The 26468-nt window shown below is 35.1% G+C and overlaps 4 protein-coding genes across 7 annotated transcripts; 2 read left to right on the top strand and 2 right to left on the bottom strand.

Moving 5' to 3' along the window:
• Positions 1-1271: 1271 nt before the first annotated feature.
• On the bottom strand, positions 1272-3540 carry LOC18597939 (putative serine/threonine-protein kinase). 3 transcript variants are annotated; one of them, XM_018121179.2, is made up of 6 exons: positions 3129-3540; positions 2864-2985; positions 2572-2788; positions 2157-2394; positions 1886-2036; positions 1272-1768 (listed from the first exon to the last, which is right to left on the bottom strand). In XM_018121179.2, exons 1-6 carry the CDS (start codon positions 3199-3201, stop codon positions 1445-1447), a joined length of 1125 nt encoding a protein of 374 aa, XP_017976668.1. In that variant the 5' UTR covers positions 3202-3540; the 3' UTR covers positions 1272-1444. The 3 variants fall into 3 exon arrangements, with proteins under 3 accessions (XP_017976668.1, XP_007027314.2, XP_007027315.2); XM_007027252.3 differs by having other exon boundaries at positions 2572-2777; positions 3129-3539; XM_007027253.3 differs by having other exon boundaries at positions 2572-2777; positions 2864-2939; positions 3129-3539.
• A 6649-nt stretch (positions 3541-10189) lies between these two features.
• LOC18597937 (putative E3 ubiquitin-protein ligase LUL2) lies at positions 10190-13439 on the top strand. The gene is made up of 3 exons (XM_018121181.2): positions 10190-11071; positions 12277-12772; positions 13110-13439. The coding sequence occupies exons 1-3, from the start codon at positions 10596-10598 to the stop codon at positions 13224-13226; spliced, it is 1089 nt and encodes a 362-aa protein (XP_017976670.2). The 5' UTR covers positions 10190-10595; the 3' UTR covers positions 13227-13439.
• Positions 13440-14774: 1335 nt separating this feature from the next.
• On the bottom strand, positions 14775-16933 carry LOC18597935 (uncharacterized). The gene is made up of 2 exons (XM_018121177.2): positions 16590-16933; positions 14775-16486 (listed from the first exon to the last, which is right to left on the bottom strand). Exon 2 carries the CDS (start codon positions 16439-16441, stop codon positions 15023-15025), a length of 1419 nt encoding a protein of 472 aa, XP_017976666.1. The 5' UTR covers positions 16442-16486; positions 16590-16933; the 3' UTR covers positions 14775-15022.
• A 4583-nt stretch (positions 16934-21516) lies between these two features.
• LOC18597934 (uncharacterized) lies at positions 21517-26312 on the top strand. 2 transcript variants are annotated; one of them, XM_007027241.3, is made up of 8 exons: positions 21517-21821; positions 22875-23348; positions 24028-24205; positions 24842-25139; positions 25361-25433; positions 25509-25609; positions 25696-25775; positions 25913-26312. In XM_007027241.3, exons 1-8 carry the CDS (start codon positions 21735-21737, stop codon positions 25996-25998), a joined length of 1377 nt encoding a protein of 458 aa, XP_007027303.3. In that variant the 5' UTR covers positions 21517-21734; the 3' UTR covers positions 25999-26312. The 2 variants fall into 2 exon arrangements, with proteins under 2 accessions (XP_007027303.3, XP_017977099.2); XM_018121610.2 differs by having other exon boundaries at positions 21518-21821; positions 25509-25599.
• The last annotated feature ends 156 nt before the right edge of the window (positions 26313-26468 follow it).

The raw sequence follows: 26468 nt of genomic DNA, 5'->3' as shown, positions 1-26468 counted from the left end.
GGAAAAAAGGATCCTAAAAACCAAACAAAGAAAGGCTCAGTATCACTATTTTGCCTATCTCTTCTCTCTTTCTTTCTCTCCAACTTACAGCTTCCTTCTTACACTTTCTAGGTCACACAAAAACCTACTGCCTTCACTAAGTTTAGAGACCAAAGTAGGAAAAGAAGTGGCCTTTCAGGTGGAATGACGCCTTGAGCTTGTATTAGCTACATGCCAAATTGCCAACTCAAAAGCAGGGGAAGATATGTTTCCAGGGAAAATAAAGGGAAAAAAAGGGAGGTACGGGAGCACATATTGTCACCTTTAAGCCAACTTAATTATGACTGATTAGAAGTTTATCCAAGAAATCTCCCTCTTTTCTCTTTCTGTTGACAAGATAACTCCTTTTTTTTTCAGTATATATATAACTCCTTGCCTCCTTTCTCTAATGCATCTTCTTAACCTTAACAGCTTTTCTTCATTTTTTGTTAGCTGCTCTCAAGTATATATATGTATGTATACTCATGCTTGAGTATCAACCTCCCAGCTGTGATGCTTCTTCACTGTCATAGTCACCATTGTGCAGGCAGCATCATCATTTGGTTTTGGACCTTAAGAGTAACAGGAAACATTTTTAAGTACCCAATATATAAACATATATTTATGCATCTACTCATTTGCATATTCATATCATCATGCTTTGCATATATTAACTGTTAAATGCACATTTTGTATGCCTGGCTCCCTGTATGCCATTTGCAAAGCCCATCAAGAGTCCGGTGGCCTTCGTGGATGGCATGCGAGGAGCCATGCATGCATTCTGCTGTCTTAACGATGGAGGGTGTGTTTCAATCTATGGTCAACCTAATGTCTAACAGAAGTTGGGATTTCCATAACAAAATAAGCTTTTTAGTCATAAACTCTGAAAACTTTGCAGGACCCAAGGTCACAGGTAAGATCTTCCAAGAACTCTTGGATTAGTTCTTTCTTTTTGGCTTCTGACTGGTTCTTTTCTCATCTTACGCTTCGGGAGGGAGAAATCTGATGCCTGGGCTGCAGTTTCTGTTCCTCATTTCTAAGGTATGAAAATGACTAAACGAGTCACAATCTTGCACAGGAATATCCACTGACTTAATAAGCTCCCTGGTTTTACAAAATTCATTTGTGGTATCTTTGCTGGTTGAGAATCTGGTAGTTAATTATATCACAAAATTAGCAAGGTAATTATATAGGAATAGGCACAAGAAAGCTGTAACTACTGAAGAATTCAAACTAAGAAACTACAATACGCCTTCTTTGTATATGGTGTGGAAACGGGTATATTTCTATTTCTTTTCTTTGTACAATATCGTCAGAACTGTATTGGAACTGTTTAAATAGTATACCAAACAATCAGTAGTTTCCCTACAGGAACAAAGAAAAAACGACGGTTCTCCACAACCCCAAACGAACAAGAGCCAGCAAGTCAAGAATATGAACTAGGGGGGCTGCGCGAGCTTTCCATGCTTGAGGCTTTAGAGGAAATGCTCGGAAATGTGGTCTTCTGTCCTAACTTGATATTCATCAGATCAGAAACAAGACCAGGCTGTGAAATTTGAACTCCTTCGATGTCGATGTCATTAGTCAACATTCTCACGGCTCTTGACATTTCTGGTCGGAGCTTGGCTGTTTCTTGAACGCAAAGGAGGCCCACCTTGATGAACCGAACCGCTTCTTCTTCAGGGTAGTTCATACCTACTATAGGATCTACCAATTGCAGAATGCTGTTAGCCCTGTAGAGTTCCCATGCCTGATCGTTTACACACATAAAGTCAACATGTCAGTAAAGTTATTCTCTGAAAATGAACGAAAGCTCTAGGTTTCGTGCATCAATGCTGGATTCACCGGTTACTTCCAATAACATTACCTTCTGAACCAAGTAACGTTCACCATGCTCTAAATCATAATTGACAACAGTCTGCCCGCTGATAATTTCCAAAAGTAGTACCCCAAAACTATAAACATCTGTTTTTCGTGTCAAACGTCCGCTGATGGCATACTCTGGAGCAAGATAGCCTCTATCTCATTTGCGATTGCAAGAAATCCCATTAGCCACGGTACTTCAAGGAGCATAAATATCCAACCACATAAGAGAGATTTATCAATTTTATGGGAAGAAACCAGCAATTTTCACTTACAATGTGCCCGCGACATGAGTACTAATGTGAGTAACATTATCTCTTAGAATTCTTGAAAGTCCGAAATCTGAAACTTTTGGTATCAAATTCTGATCCAGAAGTATGTTGCTAGCCTTAATATCTCTGTGCACGATGTGTGGCTTAGCTTCCTCGTGTAGATAGGCAAGCCCTCGAGCAACTCCCAATGATATAGCTCGCCTTGGTTCCCAACCAAGTTTGATTCTGTTTTGCTCTCCACCTATTAATCAAGAACATAGCAACCAAAATTGTCTAACAGAAATCCATTGATTTGTTCACTGTCTGATGAATTCTGGGCATTCTACGTTGTTTAATACATCAAATGTCATCTTATCAAATCAATTATTCATATATGGGATGAAACTGATCAGAATATCAGACTAATAAACAAGTTTACCTAGTAAGATCTGCGCCAGGCTATTATTTTCCATGTAATTGTAAACCAAGAATCTGTTAGCTCCATCCACGCAGCACCCCTTAAGTGTAACAAGGTTTTCATGTTTAAGATTGGAAAGTGTAATTATTTCAGATACAAACTCTCTTTCCCCACGCATCGATTCAAGTTCAACTGAAAGCATTTTTACAGCCACGACAATACCATTTCTAAGCAAGCCCTACAAGGACCCAGTACTCACATCAGCATTTTAAGAAAATTAACCAGAGTGTTTTGTTCAAGGCAAAGAAGTAACCTTGTAGACAGAGCCAAAGGCACCTTCTCCGATCTTGTTTGAAGCAGAGAATCCATGAGTGGCAGCTTTCAGCTCACTATAAGAGAAGACAGTAAAATTCTGATCATTTTCTTCTTCGGCTTCTGTATATGCAGAAAGAAGAAAACTAATGTTGAATACAGAAGAAAAAAAATTCAATCTCCAACACCAAAACCTCTTAACCTGTTTGCATCAAAACAACATAGTCAAAGGTACAAGAAAGAGATAAAAACACCCAACATTTTACCCGGTCCTCCTCTATCGATGGCGGTTTCTGATGCAGAAGAAAAACAATTTGAGAAACAGGAAGTTAACTTCATGTCTTTGGCCTGCCTGGGAAACCTTGAACTTTGCCTCCCCCAGAAAAGCTCAATTCCAGAAGAAAGATGAACCCTTGAACTTTGCCCCCCCCCCCCCAGAAAAGCTCAATTCCAGAAGTAAGATGTTTATGTTACTTGGAAAGGTAATCAGCTACGAGGAGGAAACTCTACAGGTATGCAACTACTCAAGTACATTAAGGCTTTGGATTTTGGGAACACAAGTATCAGCTAAAAAGGAAAGAGGAATGAGAACACAAGCTTTATGCCTATGGATTTTGACTTTTAAAACGAGGACTTTGGAGTGCTTCTCCAGGACAAATTTATAAGCAATTCTAAAAAATTACTACTAATTCTATTTTTTTTCCAATATAATTGGTTGAACAATAACAGACAAGAAACAATATGAAGTTCGTGGAGTCATTTGGGTCAGAGATTACACTAACTTCTATAAAACCATATGAAATTAGACATTTAATATTCATTTCATACACATGACATAACTCGATTTCACAAGATTGAAACAAGAAAAATGACCATCTGCATCAACCCGCCAATATAGACTTGACAAAGTTGAGAATACCCAAAACCATATACTATTCCAGAACCCAATTATTATTGGGATTTTGGAAGCCATGCTAATTCAATTAATGGGAAAACAGGGTGCTTTTCATTCTTGAATTGTTAACATTGTTAATCTAACTGTTAAAAAAATTAGACCTAATACTATATAAATATTTTAAAACATAAATACCTCTTATATATTTTTTTAAATTTAAGCATATTCTTTTTTTAAAAAAATTACTTATTGTTCTTTCAAAAGTCTTAATCAGAAAAAAACACTAAAAAATTTTGATTTGAAGGATTGAAAATTTGAAGTTATATCTGCCTTCAAAATCATAAACTTTTTTTTTTAGGTAAAATTCATTGTTATCAAACTTTCTATTTCTTCAATAGTTTGATATTTTTTTTCATTGAAAAGACTGTATTAAAAGTAAATCTTTTGTTTAATTATGGATATTTTAAATTTGATGGTGTTCGGTCAAGAGATTTATTTTTTATTCTTGATTATTAATTTTGTTAAAAAAATTTTACTCAGAATTTGTTCGTTGAGACTAAGGTTTAAGATGATTTAAAAAGAATTTGATTTAATTATTTTATATCAAAAGATTTATTTTTTTTAAATATTAAATTTTATTAAATATCAAAGTGAAACAAATTACAGTGTTTACAAATCTCATTTTAGAATTTTATTAAGTTTTAAGTTTTTTTTTCTATCAAATATTGAATCTTATTAAATATTAAAATGAAATTTATTAAATTTTGGAAAAGAACATAAGCAAATTTTTATTTAAGAGAACATTTGTATTTTAAAATATTTATGTGATATTGAATATAAAGTTTTTTAACATTGACTAAAAGTATTAACAATCAAAATAGTTAAGGGATCAAAAACATCATTTTGAAACAAAAAATAATTTTGAGAGAATTTTTTTTAATTTTATCATATATATATATATATATATATCTTTTACCATTTTATTGCAAGTGTTCATGAGTGAAGTTCAATTTACACTTTTAAAAATTAAACCAAGTTTAGATTTGATTTATCTACGTTCCCTCATTTAAACCACTTTAAAATAAAATTATTATTATTATATTAAAATAATATTTTTATAATATATTTGAAAATTAAATTAAATAAACATTTTATTATAATAATATTTCGTAGCAAACCCGGTATAAGTCTAAAATATCCTGCCCAGACGCAACCCAAATTAATCAAGCCATATCGAGGTAAGGTAAGGGAGACATGACAGCTTTATTTATTTTCTGAAAAGGAAAATGGGCGGGAGGAAATGTCAAACATGAGTTATGCATGGTCACTCTAGTCCCTAAAGTGTGAATTCAAGTTTTGTGCTTATTTAAGCAATTGTTGAATCCAACTTGACTTCAATTATTAAAAATATTATAATAAATGATAATGTAACATTAATATATTAATGTGATAAGATAAAATGATTATATGATATATGATAAGTGATGATTTGATTAATGATAAATAATTAATTATTAATTATAAAAATTTATTTAATTTAAAATAAAAATATAAAAATTTGAAAATATTAAATTTTTTTTAAGCAAAAACTCTAACCATCAGCAAATTTGGGGGTTTATACGTAGTTTAATTCACATTCATCCGTTTGAAAATAAATAGAGGGCAGAGAAAAGAAAGTGAGAATTGTATTTTGTCACTAGGCTGGAAGAACCAAAGGCCCAAAGGCAAAACAAAAATTAGTCACAAGAAAAAGATTCGCTGCCTGTAAATATATATTCCAGATTAAGACATGCTAAACAGGTAAAATTTTGGGTGCCAGCGGTCTGATGCTCTGTTTCACTTACATTATAAAAATGTTCATCATCTTTTGATTTAATTATTGTATTTGTCATGCACTCAATCTCCAGCGTTTAATCAATTATTGATGCAAAAAGCTTAGTTCGAAATTTGGAATCTCTCTTTCCCTATTGTTTTTGTGGTTGTGAGCGATCAGACAGTGCTCTTTCGACCTCTAAAAACTAGCTTGAATAGCATTGCCCTGCCCCTGTAATCAATACTTAGGTACAGAAGCCAATCCCAATGGGTAGCCCAATCCCTTTTCACATTGCAAGGAGAACAGATTCTGAGATGTCAGAGCCCAGAGGCGACCACAACGATTGCATTGCTGTTGCTCTAATCTAGAATTATAACATTGAGTGAATTCAAAAGTAAGCAGACAAACTTTTGGCCCTTTTTTTTTTCATTGTTGTTGATCTTAACAGGCAAGGGAGCAGACGCTGGAGTGGAAGCATATTTTAGGCTATTACAAATTCCCATGTCTTGTACATCCAACGGCATATGTCAGAGTTTTACTGCCATGTTTAAGCAGTTTCTGTTAGGGTGTCATGAGGCTCAACATCCCTTTGAGGAAGATTGCAAATTCTATCAGCTTCTTGCTTTATTCATAGAAATCAGTCTCAGAGACAAAGTTCAGTTGCAAAATTACCAACCTGGGCCGTTCTTTCCTGATCCTGCAAGTTAGTTTTCAGCTTCTCAGGGCAAGCAATTCCCTACTTCGTTGTGCCTGAGGAACTCGAGGGACAGAACCTATATTACTCCGACTTTTCAATTTGTTGGAATTTTTATGTTTGATACAATTTATTGTAAAATAAATTTATATTAATTCATGATATATTATAATAAAAATTCAAAACACAAAAGTATAATTGAATCTTGGTACATGATTTGATTACTCATATTTGACAGTAAAATTAATATTAACCAATAATAAAAATAATTCTGACTAAATTAACAATTAAAATTCAATTTACTAAGATGTTCTTTGTCTTTTTCTATGCAACCCTCCAATGAGGGAAATTTTAATATTATTATAGACGGAAAAGGAGAGTTAGCTATACAAATTCCTAATCTCACTAATTATAGAATTTAAGATTATTTACACGAATCTATATTCTTAAGTCCGCATATAATATTAGATTCTAACTAATATTATTAGATTATATTATGAATTAATATTATCTCGTTATTAAAATTAAATTATCTTAATATAATTTTAATAAAATATAAAAAAAATAAATAATATAAATCCATATTTTGATTTTCTAAAAACTCCATCAATCTTCCACTTGAACTACTAGATATATATATTCGACAGTACCAACATAAAAATTTGTTCTCTAATTATTTGAAAAAAATTAAAAAAATTAACCACACTCGTATTAATCTCACATTCATATCTGACACTCATTCTAATTTGAAACTCCTTATTATAAAATTTTCATATATTTTAAGTCCATTTTCCAGGCAATGGATTACAAGATTTTGAAGCTATAAAATAGTAGTACTAGAATTTGAAGAATCTTTGAGCTACAAGTGGGCTACCGACAGGAACTTTAATGGTCGAAATTTACAAATGAATATTTTGACAGAGACCTTGATTGGGCACATTCAGGGGGCCAAAGCACACAGCAGCAGCCAGACTCTGAAAGTCTCAACGCTGTAATGATGTGGTGGTCATCTCAGCCTCTGACTAAAATAAAATTGTACAGTCAAGAAACGGGATTATTTTAAGCCCCCTCTTTTTTCTGGCATCATCCGTTTCCCGTTAGGGTCGTTATCAAATTACATATGGTGGGCCATCATATACAGAGAATTCAATTACTAATTTGATTTTTGATATTTTAGTGTAAGGCATCACAGTTTGTGAATGACCTTGAGGCAGGGGAAATGGTGACATGCCCCAAAAAGATTGTGATGTCAAATATTACTTGTATTTATAAAAAAAAAAATGAAGAAAAATAGGAACATGAGGAAAGAAGAAAGCAAACCATGAGAACAATACTTAATATTTAATTGCAGGAGTTTTATATGGGTGTATGTAGTCTCCAATTTGTGGAATGAGCCATGTTATGAAGATAGGTTGAAAGGGTAGTGGAGAACACGTGTAAGTCATATAACAAAAATACTGCTCTAATTTCAACTTTATTTGACTGACTTAGATTCGTGATTTGATCCAAGAACATACTATTGAAAATGAAATAAATTACATAAAATCATTAAGGTTTCACAGTTTCTTAATTGTCAATTGACCGATGCTGAGAGTTGATCCCTTTGGCCCCTCGATATCCTTGATTTGTCCCTTACCCTTTCGCAAGGGCGGCCCTAGGGTGAAGCCACCCAAGCAAGGGCTTTAGGCCCCTAATTTGGGGAGGTCACAATTTTAGAAAAAATTTATAATTTTATAATAATTATAATATAATTAATTATATTTAAAATATATAAAAATTAAAAAATATATAAAAGTAAAAAATAATTAATAAAATTATTTATTTTTTATTTTTTTAATTAAGTGCTTAATAAATTTTAATTTTCTATTACTTCTTTATTTTTAAAATGTTATTAATTTTCAACTATATTCTCATATTTTCAATAAACTAATAGTCATATGTATTTAATCATCTCCAACAACTAGGTTTTTCTCACTTATTTCTCTTATTTCCAATCAATGCATTTAATAATTTTCAACAGCTATTTTTTTCCTATATATCAAACCAATTATTGTTTTTCAATGTATAATATCTACTTTTGAAATATTCCTTTCTCATTTGCTCTTTCTTTCTTTAATTTCAATTTTTCTCCAAAGAATACATAAGAATTATGTTCCACAAATAAGAGATGCTTTATTGAAATTAGTAAAGTTAGTGAAGATCCTAAAACTAAAAGTGAAGCTAATTGCTTAGCAACATATGAGCTTGAAAATTTTGAGTTTTTGTTGGGTATGACTATTTGGTATGATATATTGTTTGCTGTTAACTCTGTTAGTAAAAATTTGCAATCAAAAGATATATGTATTGATGTTGCTATAGAACAATTAAAAGGTCTTTTTTCTTATTTTGAAAAATATAGAAAAAATGGATTTGCATCTGCTATGATTTTTTTTTAAAAGAAATTGCATCTGAAATGAACATAGAATCTAAATTTCGTGATACACGTATTATTCATAGAAAAAAACAATTTGATGAGAATGTTGATAATGAAATAACTAGATCTCTTGAAGAATCATTTATAATTTATTACTTTTTGTATATCTTAGATCAAGTAATTTTTTCACTTCAAAGTAGATTTGAACAATTTAAGATATATGAAAATATTTTTAGTTTTTTATTTAGCGATAAAAAGTTGAAGTCATTAGATGATAATAGTTTGAAAGAATACTGCCTTAATATTGAATGTTCCTTAAAATATAACAACTATTCTGATATTAATGATTTAGATTTATTTTTAGAGTTAAAAATTTTAAAAGAAATTATACAAGACGAAAACAGTCCAATTGACATACTTAATCATATAAAAAGACTCGATTCTTTTCCAAATGCATATATTGCTTTTAGAATAATGTTAACAATTCTAGTAAGTGTTGCTTCAAGAGAAAGAAGTTTTTCAAAACTAAAATTAATAAAATCTTATTTAAAATCAACAATGTCTCAAGAAAGATTAAATGGATTGGTTATATTATCAATTGAAAAAAAAATATTAGAAGAACTTTATTATAAAAATTTAATTAAAAATTTTGCATCTCAAAAGGCTAAAAAAATAAAATTTTAATAATTTTTTTAATTTCAATAAAAAAAATCTTATTTAAATATTTCATTTTAGGCCTTGAACTTATTGGGCCACCCTTACCCTTTCTTTTATTTTTGATCATTTTCTTGCTTCTCAAACTCATTTAGAAAATCTTCCTTTCATGAGATATTTACTCTTTTTTGACTTTGTTCTCCAATTTGTCCATATTTGAATGATTGAATAACCTCTACACTCTCAGAGAATTGCTCCAAGTAGACAGAACTGAACCAGTACAAAACCTAAAAAAGTGAACAGAGTAAAAGTTTTTATTTCTTAGAGTACTTCTATTTTTTGGTTAAATAAGGATTTGCTTTAACTAAAACAGAGACAGTTACAAAACTCCCACATCTTGGTACAAAGTACTAAAGAAACAAAAGCTAGTTCATCATGGTACAAGTTAAACTCAAATTCTAAAGCAACATCTGTTCTAGCCAGTGCATCTACTTTGCTATTAGCTTCCCTGAAGATAATATTAACTTTGAGTCGACCCTCTTGAGAAGGTTCCTGCAATCACCAATAAATTGAATTTAAGAATCTGTTTTTATTAAAAAGTCATTCATAAGCAAATGGTTTTAACAGCAATGCCTCCAATTCCAACTCTAGTGAGGTGAGGTGATGCCCAATTGTCTACCAAGATCAATCTCAGAAGAAGGGAATTGTAATCAACAGACAATTAATCTGGTACGTGTACTGCATGGGAGCACAATCTGAAACCCACCAAACTTAGGGTATTTTTGTCATGAAAGTACGAACTTTGGACAATAATACGAATAAAATAAATAAAAAAATAAACAACAAAAAAACAAAACAATGTGAAAAAAAAAAAAAAAAGCGGTTCACTTTAGCGTAGTCTCTCTCTCCATCCATGGTGTTTTGGGTGGAGCTTTACGCAAGCCCATTACACCCGTCCAAGGATTCTCTATATCTTTCCCTTCTCTTCCGTCTCTCTTCGTTTCCCATCTCTGTCTTTGGCAGAGAAACGAAACGAAATACAGAACAAAAGACAGACCCTTTTTTTGTTTTCCTTCTCTTCTCCTTCCGCTCCCAACCAACTTTTCTTTCAATTTTTGATTTAGTGTTTTAGGCAAAAAAGGGAAAACCCAGAAATGTTTATATGAAATTGAATCAAACTTTGTTGTAAAAATCCTTACTTTGTAAACATTTCCAAAAATTTCCAATTTTTTTTCCTTTTATATCCAACAACGGCAAAGTTTCCATGGGGAACATCGGAAGTAGCGGAGTAAATGGCCGGCGAAGGACCAGCGGCCGGAGAAACCACCCTCCACCGCCACAGCCACCTCCTCCAGCACAACCGCAACCTGAAATCCCCACCAACCGTTACGTCTTCGCAGCCGCCACGCCTTACCCGCCCCAATATCCGAACACGAACCCACCCCATTATTACCAGTATCCAGGTTACTATCCGCCTCAGCCGCCGATGCCGGTGCCGCTTCCTGCTCCGTACGATCATCATCATCGAGTTGGGCCCCACATGGAGCCCGCCAATTGGAGTAGGTATGCTTGTGATCCGATGATGCCATCGCACCCGGTGCCGTATATAGAGCATCAAAAGGCGGTTACTATAAGGAATGACGTTAATTTAAAGAAGGAAACTTTGAAATTGGAAGCTGATGAGGAGAATCCTGGGAAGTTCTTGGTTTCTTTCACGTTTGATGCTACTGTTGCTGGAAGGTATAAAAATTCTATCTTTTTGGTTAAATTTTCAAATTTTGTTATTGATTAGAATTAAATGGTTGTAGCTTTTGATATATGTTGCTTTTGATTATATTTTACTCTTGAATCTTGGGTTTGGTCAGAATTAATGTGATTATTGTTAAATGCTTCTTTTTCCTTTTTTTTTTTTTGGAGAGCTTGAGATGTAAATTATGTCAAATTAGATGGATAAGTGTACTACAGTTGGAGAGATATGCAATTTTAGAGGAATAAAGGTTTGGCAAGCCATTTTAAGAACAGAGATTATTTGGAATGCATGAAAGATTGTTGGGATTTTTTGGGGGGATCACTTTAAGTAGTGTTTTGTAGTTTATTGGCTATAGAGGATGTAAGGTTGCCTTTTTTATATGAGGTTTGACTGTTATTAAAACTGGGATTTTGTTATGTTATTCAAAATTTGGATCTACTTTAAACTAGATGCCAAGACAACATGAACAAGGAAGAAAACTCACCAAATGGTGTTTCACCTCATTAGAGGTGTTTTGAGTTCTCCCACTGTCTCTGTGTTAGAGTCCAAGCCCCATAATATACATTTTTTCCTTGATAGAGAAAATGTCAATAGGGTATTGTGATGAAGACAAGAATGATGGTGATATTTTGTTATCCTTTACATTTCTGCATCCTAGTCAGGAAACTCGATATCAAAACTTCTCAATTAGAGTAATATGATGGAATGGAGAGCTTAGATTGCTTTATATTTTAGGAGATTTAGAAAAGATTATAGAAAAGAAAAATAATTGATGGGTTGAAGTTCCACACCAGTTGCATAGCAAGCACTTAGCTGTCTGAGTTTCTTGTAAATAATGTACTATATTACATTTGATATCATCATTTTTCTATGCACTTTCATATTTATTAATATTATGGTATTTTTGTGCTTTGATTCATTGGTGTAATGATATCATTTGTGGTACTTTCATTTCTCTCGCATCATGACAAAGAAATACTTAATTATTGGAGCAAATATATGTAGTCTCTCTCCAGAAGCTCCTTTTTTTCTTCTTTGTGGAACGCATTTTATGCTTTGAGGTCATGTGGCAACTTATCTGAAGTTCATATGTTGCTTCTCTTCATTGTAGAGTTGCCAGTATTTATGTGAATCCTGTTGTATCTCTGATATAAGTTCTTAACAAGATGTAGTGTTTGCTTTGCTTTGAAAACAGCATGACTGTTATTTTCTTTGCAAAAGAAGGTGAAGACTGTAATCTGACACCAATGAAGGAAAGTATTCTACCACCAGTAACTGTGCATTTTGAACAAGGTCTTGGACAGAAGTTCAGACAGCCCTCTGGAACAGGGATTGATTTCTCTATGTTTGAGGAGGCAGAATTACAAAAAGTGGATGAGGTGGATTTCTATCATCTGGCTGTGAAAGCAGAGGCATTGCCTGTCAACCAGAATGGGTCAGATGGAAACCAAGTGTCAGGAGCCATGAATTCTCAGATAACTCAGGCGGTGTTTGAGAAGGAGAAGGGTGAATACCACGCAAGAGTAGTGAAACAGATTCTCTGGGTGAATGGTATGAGGTATGAGCTGCAAGCAATATATGGGATTGGAAATTCAGTTGATAATGATGTTGATGCAAATGATCCTGGAAAAGAATGCGTTATTTGCCTCTCAGAGCCTCGGGACACAACTGTTCTTCCCTGCAGGCACATGGTAAAAACAGCCGCTTCTTTTCTCTTCATTTCTTTTTTCCTTTCTTTGGTCGTTTGCAATATTGACTGAATAGGTCAGAAAATAAGGGTGAGACTCAACTGGTGCACCAATTAGTTATTCCTTGTTTTCTTGCACAATGGTCAAAATTACCTGGTTGTTACAGAAATGCTATTATGCTGGTGGGTTTCACATAAATGGTCATTTGACCAATTTTCAATTTCAAAACCATTAATGTCTCTTCATCTTCCTCCATAAAGAAGACAGAGAAATGGAGTAAAGAAAATACTATACTCTTATTGCTGGTTGCTGATGCAAGTTCTTTTTGTTCATTTTGCAGTGCATGTGTAGCTCCTGTGCAAAGGTTTTGAGATGCCAGACTAATCGGTGCCCAATTTGTAGGCAGCCAGTTGAGAGGCTTTTGGAGATAAAGGTGAACAACGGCCCTGATGAATGAGCAGAGAACATGTTATTATAACTATCTTTCTGTATAGTAAAGCTTGTTGTTGCCTTTCTTTTCTTTATCCACTTTCTTTTGTCTTATCACTTTTAATTTGCCTCTTTGTCCCCATCTCCTTTGTTTTACATGTCAGGCCTTTCTAATAATCAAACAGGAAGTTGTAATCAATATGCTACATGGTATGAATGAATTGCTGAAATTTCACACTAATATGGATGCCATTTTGCTTGCATGTTTGAATGCTATATGGTAATAAGTTTGATTCTCATTTTCCAATTTGGTCTTGTGGAAGAACCCAAAATTTCTTTCATGTTCAAATTTATTTACTTTTTTTGGATGTGAAAGAAGAATTTACTCGGTTCATTTCAGGTTACATACTAGCCTTCTCATTTATATGGAACCTGCTAAAACCAATCTTAACGATAGTCATCCAGCCCTGAATTTCATGACTCTAGTCTGGATATGCACAGCAGTCTCAGTTTTTATCATTCTGCAGGATCAGCTATTTGTCTATGACAGCAGTCGTCTTGCCTTGGATTATCATGTTTCTGTACGGTAAAATGGAAGTCCAAACTCCCAAAGGTAAGGTTGCAAGACTGTTGTGATGCACCAGACAAGCAACAACTAATCTTGGGTGTCTAGCTTTTTTGTTTTGCCTAATTTCTTCGGGATGAACAGTTGGAAACCGACTAAATTTTTACCAAGAGCGGAAAGGATGTGCTTCGCCAGTTTGTTCCAATGGGCTAAGGCTGTTTCTATTCTTGAAGAGAAAAAGGGCAACAATTCATCAAGTGGCTGTTCTTCTTCATTCAACAACCGATATGAACACAATAATTTCCTTCACTGCTCCTGAGATTTAGCTTCAAATTATTGATGGTAATACGTCACTACAATTCCTGGATCATCTTTTGGTTTTTTCGGCCATGCATTGTCTTGAGGTTGAGCTTCAACTTATTGGTGGTATCACATCACGTCACTGCAATAAAAAGAATCTCGCATAGCTGTGGAAACAGATTGAATTGAAATATAACAGGGAAAGGTGATCGCATTACGTCACTGGCTTACTGCATTAAACTGAATCTGGCATTCCAGCTTTGGAAACCGATTGAGATATTACAGGGAAACTGTGCAAAACCACCGACATGAAAAACAAGCATAGATCTTAGCGATTCACAGTCTAAAACAATACGACTGTGCAGTTTCTACATAGATGGAGCGGTCTCTGACCATATTTCATCCATGTTACTGCGGCTGTTTCCACCATGGAAAAGAGTATATAGCCATGAGTAATGGAGCAGTGCTAATTGCCAAGAACTTTTTAGCACTACATTGTACCGGAGCACCCAGGGCTGGTTTGTCAGAATATGCACATGTACATGTATTACGTCGTTTATTCATATTGTGTCGGTGCTGGCGTCCCTAGTGAGAATGATACATGCCTTTCAAAAATTGGTGACAAAGCTCATAATAATGATTTAATGGTATCCAACGAATACCTAATAGAATGTCAAAAACAAAAAATAAAAATTAAAAGAAAGAGAGTAATTAAGCACACAATAATTTGTGAACTTTATTTAGCAAACTAGAGATCATAGTGGTTGCTTATTTAGCAGAGTGCCCAACCACAAAAGCAACTTGGTTTCCTCCCAACATACCAGAAGAGGAAGACGACTACAACAACGGTAACAAAGTAGACAACAGTGATAGCACCTGCAAGCAGGAGCAGTACATAGATAACTCATGACTCAAATAAGATAGTATCTAAAACAAGAGTCCACCATATCAATGGCGGTCTAATCTCCCCACCATTGATGGACATAAACACCAGTTCTTCTAAGGGCCTTAAAGAGGTCCATGCAGTCTCCCTTCACCACTCCTCCACTGTCCATATGGTCTGAGCAGCGAAGAAAAAGCTCATCAATGAAGCATATGATTCCACTCTCAAATAAATCCGAGAGAAGTTTTAACTCCACCGCCCCTGCATTCATCTTCAGAACCACAAAGTCTGCATATTGCACTGTATCTTTAAACCAGAGAAGAAAGTCAAACCCTTCATCTTCAACAAATGGATCTGAATCATCAACACTATCAGAATCTGTGGAAGCCTTATTTCCTGAGCTGGCTGTAGCTCTATTTCCAGCAAGGCCTGGGTAATAAACAAAGTTGATACCAGGCTTCTTGACATAGGATAGTATCACCGAAGTATCATGATCAACGAAATAAGCATTGAAGGCTTTGTGATCCACAGGATAAGAAGGCAAGAACCAACTTGTAACATTGGAGTTCAAATGCTCACCTGCCCCAATATCAATATAGACCAAACGTTGCTTAGAAGATACATTAACAAACTTGGGCAAATAAGCAATACTTTTTTCAAACCCAATTGGTTTCTCCTCCACAAGAGGCTCCATGTGATCCAATATAGCTTTGTTGTCTGTTATAGATGGGCAATCCGCAGGAAGACGATACTGCTCAAAATAAGTGGTATTTTCAAGTTTCTTCTTGAATACAACCAATGTAAACTCATTCACATAATCAACATGCACAACACTGGATGCTTTCAGTAGTGAAGAAACTGGGGTAGCAGACCTAATCAAGCTAGTAGGGTCTGATCCACTAATACCAACAAGCATAGCCCCAATTCCACCGGGCCTAAGAACACGCTCAATCTCAAGAACAAGAAGCGCAGGGACAGAAACCTTATCTAGATCCCTCGATAACACAAAATCGTAAGAATTGTCCTCGTAATCAAGCTCATAAACAAACTTCTTTTGCTTAAGAGAGAAAAAGGGGTGCCTGTAAACCCCAGTTACATCGGAGAATCCCGAGTCTCTCAATGCCACAACAGCTGACACTGAACCTTCACCGACACAGAGAGCTTTTGCATTATAACTCAACATTTGCTTTCCCATTAGCTCTCTAACCACACTGGCTGTCAAGTTCCCATCTTCTTTACATTGAACCGGCCCAAATGAACCCCAAATTTTCGAGAACAAAAAAGTGCCCGGAAATATAAATGGACCTGAAAAACCAGATCTAAGGGCACAGTCTGCTGAGGTAGAAAGGGTATGCAACATTTCTGGATCGGTCCCAGATATCATTTGCAGCAAAGGAACAATTGACAAAGCAGCAGCAAGCATGAAAGCGCGCAAAAGCACACGCCGCGCCAAAGACCCATGAAAGATCATCAATTTCAAGGTCTTAAAATCCATGGTCTTAACACTTTTTGAACCCAGTAATAGCAAGACAGATCCAATCTTTGATCAAAGAAAGATCGTAGTTTTTTATCAACTAAAATGAGAAATCAAGAGAAATTGAACCCAACACAAAGCAAGAAAAGAAATTTAGCGAGTACAAAACCTGGAGGATGTGTGATTCCCACCCACGAGGAGACCCATTGAACTTTGAGCAGTTAACCAGACCTTCATTGGAACCCTTTTCCTTGGCTTCATTTCAAACAAAATTTCCTCCATTTCCCCCCCTGGAAACATCCCCAAGACTCACTCTTTAACTCTACCTTACATTACATCCTTTGATGAATTAGCTTCAATCTCAATCTGGGTTTTCAACTTTTGAGAGAATGAAAGAAAAAACACAAAAACACTGAGCTTTTTGTGTGGGTTTTTCTTTCTATGGTGCTTGCTTGAGTGAAGTAAAAAGTGAAGCAGCAAAGGTTTTTTATCAGCCCAAGCAGTGAAAAGCAAAACGTGGTAGATCTGGATCTATAATACAGTACACCACGAGCAGCAAAGCAAAATAACGAGAGTGGGGCCAAGGTGAAGATGCTTCGGTGACGTGATGTTGGGGTTACGTGGCAGCAGTAGGAAGCTTCTGATCTGATAGAATTGGACACACTTGTCAAGATCAATTATTATCTGACAAAGCTCGTGAGGCATATGGCCTATGGGGCCCTTTGACATGAATTTCATCTTTTTCTATTGTTTTTGTTGGATTGGGCGCCCTGGCAGCGTACGGTTTGTCGGGTCCCACTTTGTCTGTCCACATACAATACAAAAACCCATTTGCAGATTGACCTTAATGGTCCCTGGCTTGGCCCAGCAGCTCAGATTTTTCTTTCTTGATTCAAAGTAACAACCACCCCCTTCCCCCCTCCCATTTGGGTTCTTATTGGCCCAAAACACTTGTTTGTGATTTGTTCAACGTAGCCTTTATGCTGAGACAGGCCCCAAAAGAAAGAAGTTGGGACTTGGGACAGATGAACTATAACCAGTTTCTTCCGACAGCATTTGGGTTAAAAGTATGTGCTCTTAGGTGCATGTTAGATAAGTCCACATCCCAGAATGTCATGGAAGAAGTCCCCGATTGACAGACTGGCAAGTTGGCTGTGCTGGTGGCACTTTTCCATGCTAGTAGCAACTACGTTTCCTTCTCTCAAGTTGTTTTCCATCTAGATTTGAGACAATAATCAATTAGAGAATTACTAAGAACAATAGGGAAAAGGTCGCTGATTGTCTTAACTTTATTAATTGTCAATTTGCAAAAGGTGTTTCTTTCTCTAATGGTAAACCAAACAGACATGCTTGCTTTCAGTGGCCTTAATGATTTCAAGTGCCCCTCTCTTTAATTAGATAAGTAATAATCAAATCCCTCCCACCAAAGGAAAATTTGGTGATAATTAAGCTACTGATTAATTCTCTCTAGGAATAAAATATGTTTGTATTACTTTTGAAAATGCTGGCAGCCTTGCACCTTATTTCAAAAACCTCAAATCCGCACACTAGGTGCCATTGCCTACGCCATGGTTAAAAAGTTTCAAAGGTTCGAATCATCAACTTGAAAAGTATGTCATGCATATGATTGTGAAGAATTACTGCTTGTATGCTGGCTGCTCTTCAGTCAAACCCATAGTGCCCCTGGTAGATGGGAATTCATTTTAGTGCACACATTGTGGCTACTCAACGGCCATTTCCTATGTCTGGGACCTAACTAAAAGAATATTTGTGGCTGCCGTTGTCCTTTGAACAAACATTATGGTGTGTTTTATCTAAAAACCAAAGACTAATTATCTGGATTGTGTTTGATAAGGTTATCCATCATTACCGAAAATGATATGTTACTTTGGCACTTCCTTCTTATCTTGATAGATACTCCATTATTGCAAGTGAAGTTTACAGGAACGTTAATGGAAACATGCATGTTCCCAACTAAAAAAACAGGAGCAGGAAAAACAACGATGTAATATTACGGCTAATGTCAGTAGTTAAAAAAAAACGACTTCAAAGATTAAGATTGGCCTACTTGAATAAATCATGAGCCTTTAAGTTGGGACCGGTAACTTGGCATTAGGAAAGGTGCGGCTAGAATCTGATTCGGCTACAGTCTAGTTAAAGTTGCTTACATATGTTTCTAGGCAGTAGGCACCATGTCCATTGTCCACTGCCAAAAATAAAAGAAATATTGGATGACATTTCCCTTGAGGCTTTGGACCTTAGATTATTACATATACAACATATATACCTTTGATGACTCAACTGAGGAAACCAAGGGCTAACTTTCTTTTTGGTTTTTAATAATTTGTTAGTGTTTCGTAACATAGCCTATTGAATAGAGAGCAAAGAAAATTCTTTGCATTTGAACATGGGGACATTAGTTCTCTACTGCATACTATCACCAACTTTGTGTAAGTTCGAAGCAACCCAGAAGTTGCCCAGAAGTTGCAAGGCCATCTTCTCTTTGTCAGGAAAAATATTAACTAGTACACAACTTGTGTGTGTTTCATGCAGCATGTATATATAAAATAAAATGTTACAAATTGTCGACCATGAAATTTAATGTTTCTTGCAAGTTGACTTTCCTTGGTGCAAATTGTAAATACATAGCACCTAACCCTTAAAGAAAGAAAAAGAGTTTATAAAGCATTCTCTCACAATTAGGGTTTATTTAGGTCAACTTTGCCTTGTGCAGGCTAGCCTCACACACATCTTACCACCCATCATCGTTTTTCTCTGTATTTAAAATTCATAAAGGTCGCTGTTCAATGCTCACAAAAAAAAAAAAAACCATTGGTGTCTGTTAGTTAGGGTTAAAGATTTTATTAATTTTTTTAATCCCAAAATGAAACAAATCAAGGAATAATAAGAAGTGGCAACCTAAACATTTTTTACAAATTATTGCAGAAGAATTCCTGATAAACAAAGCAAGGTAATGGATATATACATATATATATATTCTCAATAAAAAGGGGTATCTCTGAATTAATTAATTAGTCATTAAAGAAAAAAATTATGAATATCTTATTACCCTATCCATCTTCCTCGCCTTCACGCTAAGTTGGCTGGCTGCGAAACAAAGAAATGGTTTCCTCCTGATCGTTTCCATTGAAAATGACGAGTGAACAGAAAGAAATTGGCAGGTCATGACTAGAAGAAAACACAATTAATTCTTATTTGGGAAAGGAGTTGTTTTGAAGATTGATTTCTGGCCGTCAGAAGCCAGCCAGCCAGCCATGGGATAACTCTTTGAGCAGAAATCCGTCTCATTGCTTATCCAAATATATCAGCTAATCCAAGGCCAATTCTGAGATTGTTTGGTATTCTTACTAGTTACTGCTATAAGGGTCAATAAAACACTCTTCAAGGTTAATTCCATTATTATTTTATATTAATATTTTTGTGTTAAATGCTGTAATTGACATTCAAAAAGTGTCTCGACAGCACACTCGTATACAAAACTTATAACATTTTGTTGTTTTACTGTTGATCACAATCTATACTAACTTTTGCACCACTTGATATTATTTGTAATGGAAAATTATAATAAGAAAAAAAGAGCACATTGATGAGGGCATGAAAGCTTGAAAGTTACGTGTTTCATATTTTAATTGTTAGAAGATGAGGTCACGAAGCTTTGGAGCTCAAGAGAGGACAGGACAGCTCAAATGCCACTGTCCAATAGAAACTGTATACCAATTGAGGGGAGAAGTAAACAACTGAAATGTAAAGAATGGAAAATGTCGGCTGCATATATCTGACATTTTGTGGACACGTCATTTCCCCTTTCTGATTTGCTAATTGCAAGACACTTGGTAGAAGAAGAGCATCCAACAATTTTAGTGTGTTTCAATGATGAGTACTGAAGGATCGAAACGTTTTTATTTCTATTGTTTTATAGTTGGTAGTGTTTTATGGGAGAAACAATGGGGAATCCAATAAGTAAAAAGAGTTATAAAATTAATACTTGAATATATAGTCAAAACAAGAATAAAGGTTACGACTATGTTGTGATATAACTATAATATTACACTGAGTTTGCAATTAAGTCGTTTATGACAGTAGATTCGAATCGATATTTTTATAATTATTGTCATCTTATTAATACGACTTATGCAGAATGAAGGTTCCTTGAAGTGTGTAGTTGCAAATTGCAATTCCAATACATCAACAATGCAAGAGAAACTCAAGTCAAAATCTCCCTCTTCCACTCTCATTCAGCCCCTTTTACCCCCTTGAGGAGATAAGGATCACCTCTCATTCATGACTAATATTTGTTGTTTTACACGTGAGATAATCAGCATATAAAATATTTACCATTTCTAAATATATATTGAACAAAGAACAAATCATCCAAAAGCAAATTAGTGGTTGTATTATTTTTATTAAATTTTAGCATTAATGTATACTCAATGCTAATAATTTTGCACCCAAAGTCAACCTGTACTACTAATTAATTAATTAATTAATTAATTAATGATGAGTGGTGATTTTGAACTCTTTTTAAAATAATAATTTAAAAAAATTATAATACTATAGCAAAAATTAGTGTAAAACAAACTTTGCTTTACAAATTTTTCTTTTTTTCATGCCTCTATATGATCAAATTCAGGAAGATATAAAGATTACATAATGTAGAATAATCCCTTATACTTTATCGAAATTATTTTTGTATTAAAATGGACTTAATTCTTTAATTAGAATACCTTTAAGTCTCAATTTCTCCACTAATATTTTCTTTTTTATACTCCACTAATATATTAAGTGCCATAATAAGAAGGTTTACACTCAATTATGTCAAAGAATTAAATCAACACTTCTTTGACGAAGGAATTTAACATTTTCAACAGCCACTGGCAACAATGGTGAAATTATTTTCCATGTTGGACAAAAATCCTATGACAAACCCACCACTCACACCAAACAACCTTGTAGCCAACTTTGGCACTTTGCTCTTCCATCATCAAACAGTGGGCCACATCAGCAAATTTTGATTTTGGTTTTTAATTTTTTTAATATAAAATTTTTCATTTTTTCTTTAAAGAAGTATTGAACTTCTTCTCTCTCTTTCCCCTTGGGTGGCCACCTCACCTACTCATACAGCCTCTGGCAGTTTCCCTCCCCTCTTTTTAATCAGCTTGTAAAGATCTTCAGACAAAGTTCAAAAAACAGTTTTTTTTCTTTTTTCTGTCAGAATCCCATAGTGAAGTTAAACACCCACCAGCTGTCTCTTCTGAAAAGTTTTGTTCTTTCAAGAGAATTCTTCTTATGAAACATGGAAAATGAAGGGGGCCATGTTGTCAAGAGGCAGAATGGTGAAGGAACCAGCAACAACACTCTTGATCCTCCACCACTTCAGAGGGTACTCTTTTAAAGCTTTGCTTTTTCTTTCAGTTTTTGTGGCTTGTCTGCTGGTTAAAATCATAGCTTCTTTTGGTCAATTTTCAAACTTTAGCTGTTTATTGCTCAAATGATTGCTGGGTATTCGTTCTTGCTTAAAGATGATGAATTTCTTCTCCTGTTTCCTCCATCCCTTTCTTTAGCTTTGATATTTTTTTATCTATTCTGATTGAAAAAGCTACTTTTTAAGACATAACATTTAGGGTATCTCTGTTTTTACTGTTGAAAGAGAAATTTTAAAGAATTAGATGTTCAACCTTGAGCTTTCTAAGATCACTTACCTGAACTTTATGGACTTCCTTTTTTTTTTCTTCCTTTCAAGCACAAAAAATGTTTGCTTTATGCGGCTTCTAGATAAAATTCTTTCAGGAAGTAAGCTCTTCTGCACTACTTTATACTGGGTAGGAATTGACTTCTTCTCTGGTTGAAAAACTTACTCAATTCTATATTCTGAGCCTTTGCTAGGACAAGGCCTCTGCTGCAGTGTGCTAATTTCAAAAAAGTCTACTTGCAAGGCAGACATAGGTTATCTGGAATGGTCACAAATAGTACAGCAAAGAAGCAATCATACCAGATTTTTCTTTTTCTTTTTGAAGCCTTTTAAGCACAAATCTAAACTAAAATTAATCCTTGTTTGAAACTTGCAGTTCGCCAACTTTTTGTCATAACAAATGAGAATGGACTGCCTAATTCTTTTTCTTCCCTATTACACTCTATTTAGGGTCCCATTTTCTGTCAAATCATATTGCATCTTGTCTTGCCTTGCTACTTAAACAATAGCCTATTCAGCTCCTGCTCACCCTTGTGATTCTGTGAAGACATAAGCGCAGATAACTGTATTTTATTAAAGGCTAATGCTTTGAATTCGTTTGTTATTTGTCAGTTGATTGGACTTGGTAAGTTTTTGTAACACTATAGAAGCTAAGCTGCGTGCTATAGGAAGATTGATTGATTAAAAAGCTCATCTTTTGTTTTACACATGATCAATGGGAGAATTTTTTCTTTTCAATCACAGTTTGGAGATTCAACCGAAATAATTGAAGAGATGCCACTTGGTCAGCACCGAAAGCCGGATGACCTTGTCTTAGAGATACCACCAAGAACACTGGAGGATGCCAGGGAGGATTTTGTGAGAATAGACATGGCCTTAACACCGACTGCTACTCCTAAAAGAGTTAACTTTTCACCCATGCCTAGCCCTATTTTTTCCAGATTTGATGACTCCCCAGTCCACTCATCATTTAAAAATAAATCAGCCTTAAAAAGCCTCCTTCCGAAGCTAAGTTTCAAATCTCGCAACACTAATTTGGAGATTGAGAAGGCTGCCATCTTAGCACTGGGAGGCTCATCAGCAGAGATACGAGGGAAGCCTCGCATTTCAAGGACATTTTCCCTCTCAAAGCTTTTCACACCAAGAATGAAGAATACATCATCCTTACCTGTTACTCCAACTACTCACTCAAACCCAGAGTCCATGCATGGTGGGCAGGTAATTAGCTTACTAAGTTCTGCAGTAAGTATTGAACTCATTAGCCATAAATGTAACTTCACAATATTTTGAATTTTGGAACCTCCTCCCTATGTGTCTGTTGTATTTCATGTAAATATGCAGTCATTGTCACCTACTCAAGATCCTTAACAGCTAGTACTTTTTTTCTTATTAGTACTTTTAGGGAACTGTCAATTCATCTTGCTCATTACATTCAGTGGTATGTTATATCAATAACTAATACTTATCTACTTTGATACCCAAATAATTCCTTTCTATGGATTTTCTATGCATGTAAATACTTGCTGCACTTCCTAGTTTGAAGAGTTCCTTCTGTCTTTTGTATTGCTTTTTGCACATCTAGGACTATGAGTTTTTTCAGGTATATGCATCTAAAAAATATTTAAATTAAATGGGTCCCATTAGTCTGCAGATGCAGCACAAGGTAGCTTTTATGCAGAACATAAGTTAGGGAACTTAGAATTTCCTTTGTAATGCCAAGACTTATGCTCCTGAATTTGAGAAATATCGGTGTCAATATCTCTAAAGGGTTGTGGTTGTCTTTTATGCTTATTATCTCATTAATTTATTTACGGCATGAATTTGCATTTTGACTTTTACGCTCACAATGTGTCATCCTATTTTCTACTTGATTCTTACAGAATTGCTCACTTTACAGAAAGGAGGGGCCGGACCACCCATTCATCGTTCACATTCAGTTCCTGTGCTCAACAAAGATGGAAGCATAACACAGTTGGATTCTTTAGGAGGTGTATTTCGTGTAATTCCTACAACTCCACGAGCAGTCAAGGGAACCATCCTGACAACACCAAACACATTTACCAAAATTGATAATGGTAATTTTAATCTGCAGATTGCCTATATTTGATCTTAGAACCCCTCACACCTTCCACTGGAGTCCAACACATTACCCACACCCCCATCCCCCTTGTCCCTCAAGAAAACAAAGAAAGAAACAGCAAAAGAGTAAAAGAAAATTCTAAGGAGGATAAGAATTAAACAATGAGTGAAGGCTTAGGATTTTGGATAAATAACTTGGACATATAAAGAGGCCTCTATCTGTTAAATTGGACAATTCAGTTCAAATTTGTGTAAGCTTCATTCAGCTAGAAATACCTTTGAACTTTCACTAATGCTTTCCAGGCACCAAACAAAATATCATTTTCATGCAGCAGTAGAAGTAAATAACAGCATAAAAGCTTCAAGTTTTTGTGCCAAATCTTGATTACCTGGCACGCAAAAGGAAGCCACATTTTTCTGATTACATATGCTGGCAATTTTTTTATTAGTGAATATAGTTAGATGATTTCAAGGTATTTTAAATTATTAGTATTCATATTTAGATTTTTTTTTATCTATTCTGGAAGCAATTTGGAAAAACTCTGAATGCTAAGATGTTCTAGTTTAACAACTGCTTTCTTTTTATTGCTTGTGATAACCAACCTATGTCATATCTTAGTCTTATTGTTCAGATGGAAATAATGATGGTGGTGAAGATATTCCTGAAGAAGAAGCTGTTTGTAGAATCTGCTTGACTGAGCTGGGGGAAGGTGCTGACACGCTCAAGATGGAATGTAGCTGCAAAGGTGAACTTGCCCTTGCCCACCAAGACTGTGCCATAAAGTGGTTTAGCATCAAAGGTAACAAAACATGTGATGTGTGCAAGCAAGAGGTTCAAAACCTACCTGTTACTCTTTTACGAGTTCAAAATGACCAGGCTCATAATTTGAGAGGAAGTGGGCCACGACAAATTGAGGCTGCTCGATACAGGCAAGTATACACAGCCCACCTGATGCATTTGGCAACAAAATGGTATCTAGGATCTCTTTCTACCTCTTTTGTTTTTTTTTTTTGTTTATGACTCCTTCAGAATGTAAAAATTCTAAAGTCTAAACTACTTGGCTGTGGACATTTGCATTTTCTGCCCTTCATTTCGGTTTAACATTATCTTTAAAGATTGTATATCCTTAACATAACGGTATTTTGGACAGGGTCTGGCAGGATGTTCCCATTCTTGTCATTGTTAGCATGCTTGCTTACTTTTGTTTTCTTGAGCAGCTGCTGGTAAGTTTAGCAATTTGGAAATGCTTTCCTTCCTTTTCAAGCTTTTTATTGTTCTTAAAGTTATTATGTACTCAGGTTTCAAAAATGAAGTCTGGCGCAATTGCCATCTCTCTTCCTTTTTCCTGTATATTGGGTCTCCTTGCTTCCATGACATCAACAACTATGGGTGGGATTAAGTTCGTTGCAAAATTTTCTTGTGATAGTTTTGTCCTTGTGAATTTGGTCATCTGTCTTACTAACTGACTCCAACTTTTGTTTTCAGTGAGGAGAAAATATGTCTGGATTTATGCTACAGTGCAATTTGGACTTGTGGTTCTTTCTGCTCATCTTTTCTACTCATTGGTAAGAGAGATACTCTTTATCATAGTGCACATGATTGAACAGTTAGAGTTCAGAAGTCTCAGATTATATCCTGCATGTTTAGGATATAGACCCTTTTCTCATTCGAGATTGTATCCTATGTTTCTTGTGATCTACAGCTCCACATACAGGCTGTTCTTTCTGTTCTGCTTTCTGCATTTGTTGGGTTTGGCGGAACAATGTGTGGAACCTCTATTCTTTATGAGGTTTCAAGGGGATGGAGAAGGTGGCGTGCTGAGTCAAATCAACAACTTGGTTCTCAAGAGGTTCCACAGCCAGATCAACCATCCGTAACCATGCAACAGATTCAGACAGATACTCACCCTAATGAAACTGAAAGGAGGGCTTCAGAAAGTGGGAATGGCAATTGAGTTAGTCTATCTGTAAGATGTATAAATGGTAGGAAATGCAAAGCTTTCGGCTGTACAGAAACTGTCTCAGTTGTAGAGATGCTTTTTACATGCTTGTTTATTGTTGGTTTTATCATCACCTCGCAGGGAAAAGCTTTTTTCTTCTTTATCTTTTCTTTCTCTTTTTTTTTGTTGTTATTTCAGTTCCACCCTATAAGCTGTAATAATGCTGCAATTTCTGTAAATCATTTCACGGCTCAACGAAGAGAGAAAATGACATTGACATCAATAAAAGATAAAGATACACCAAAATCTCTTCCTGAAT

The sequence above is a fragment of the Theobroma cacao genome, chromosome 5, assembly GCF_053813885.1.
Source record: "Theobroma cacao isolate CCN51 chromosome 5, ASM5381388v1, whole genome shotgun sequence".
Taxonomy (NCBI): Eukaryota; Viridiplantae; Streptophyta; class Magnoliopsida; order Malvales; family Malvaceae; genus Theobroma; species Theobroma cacao.
Note: the sequence above shows the minus strand (reverse complement) of the source record. Positions and strands in the feature narration are given on the sequence as shown.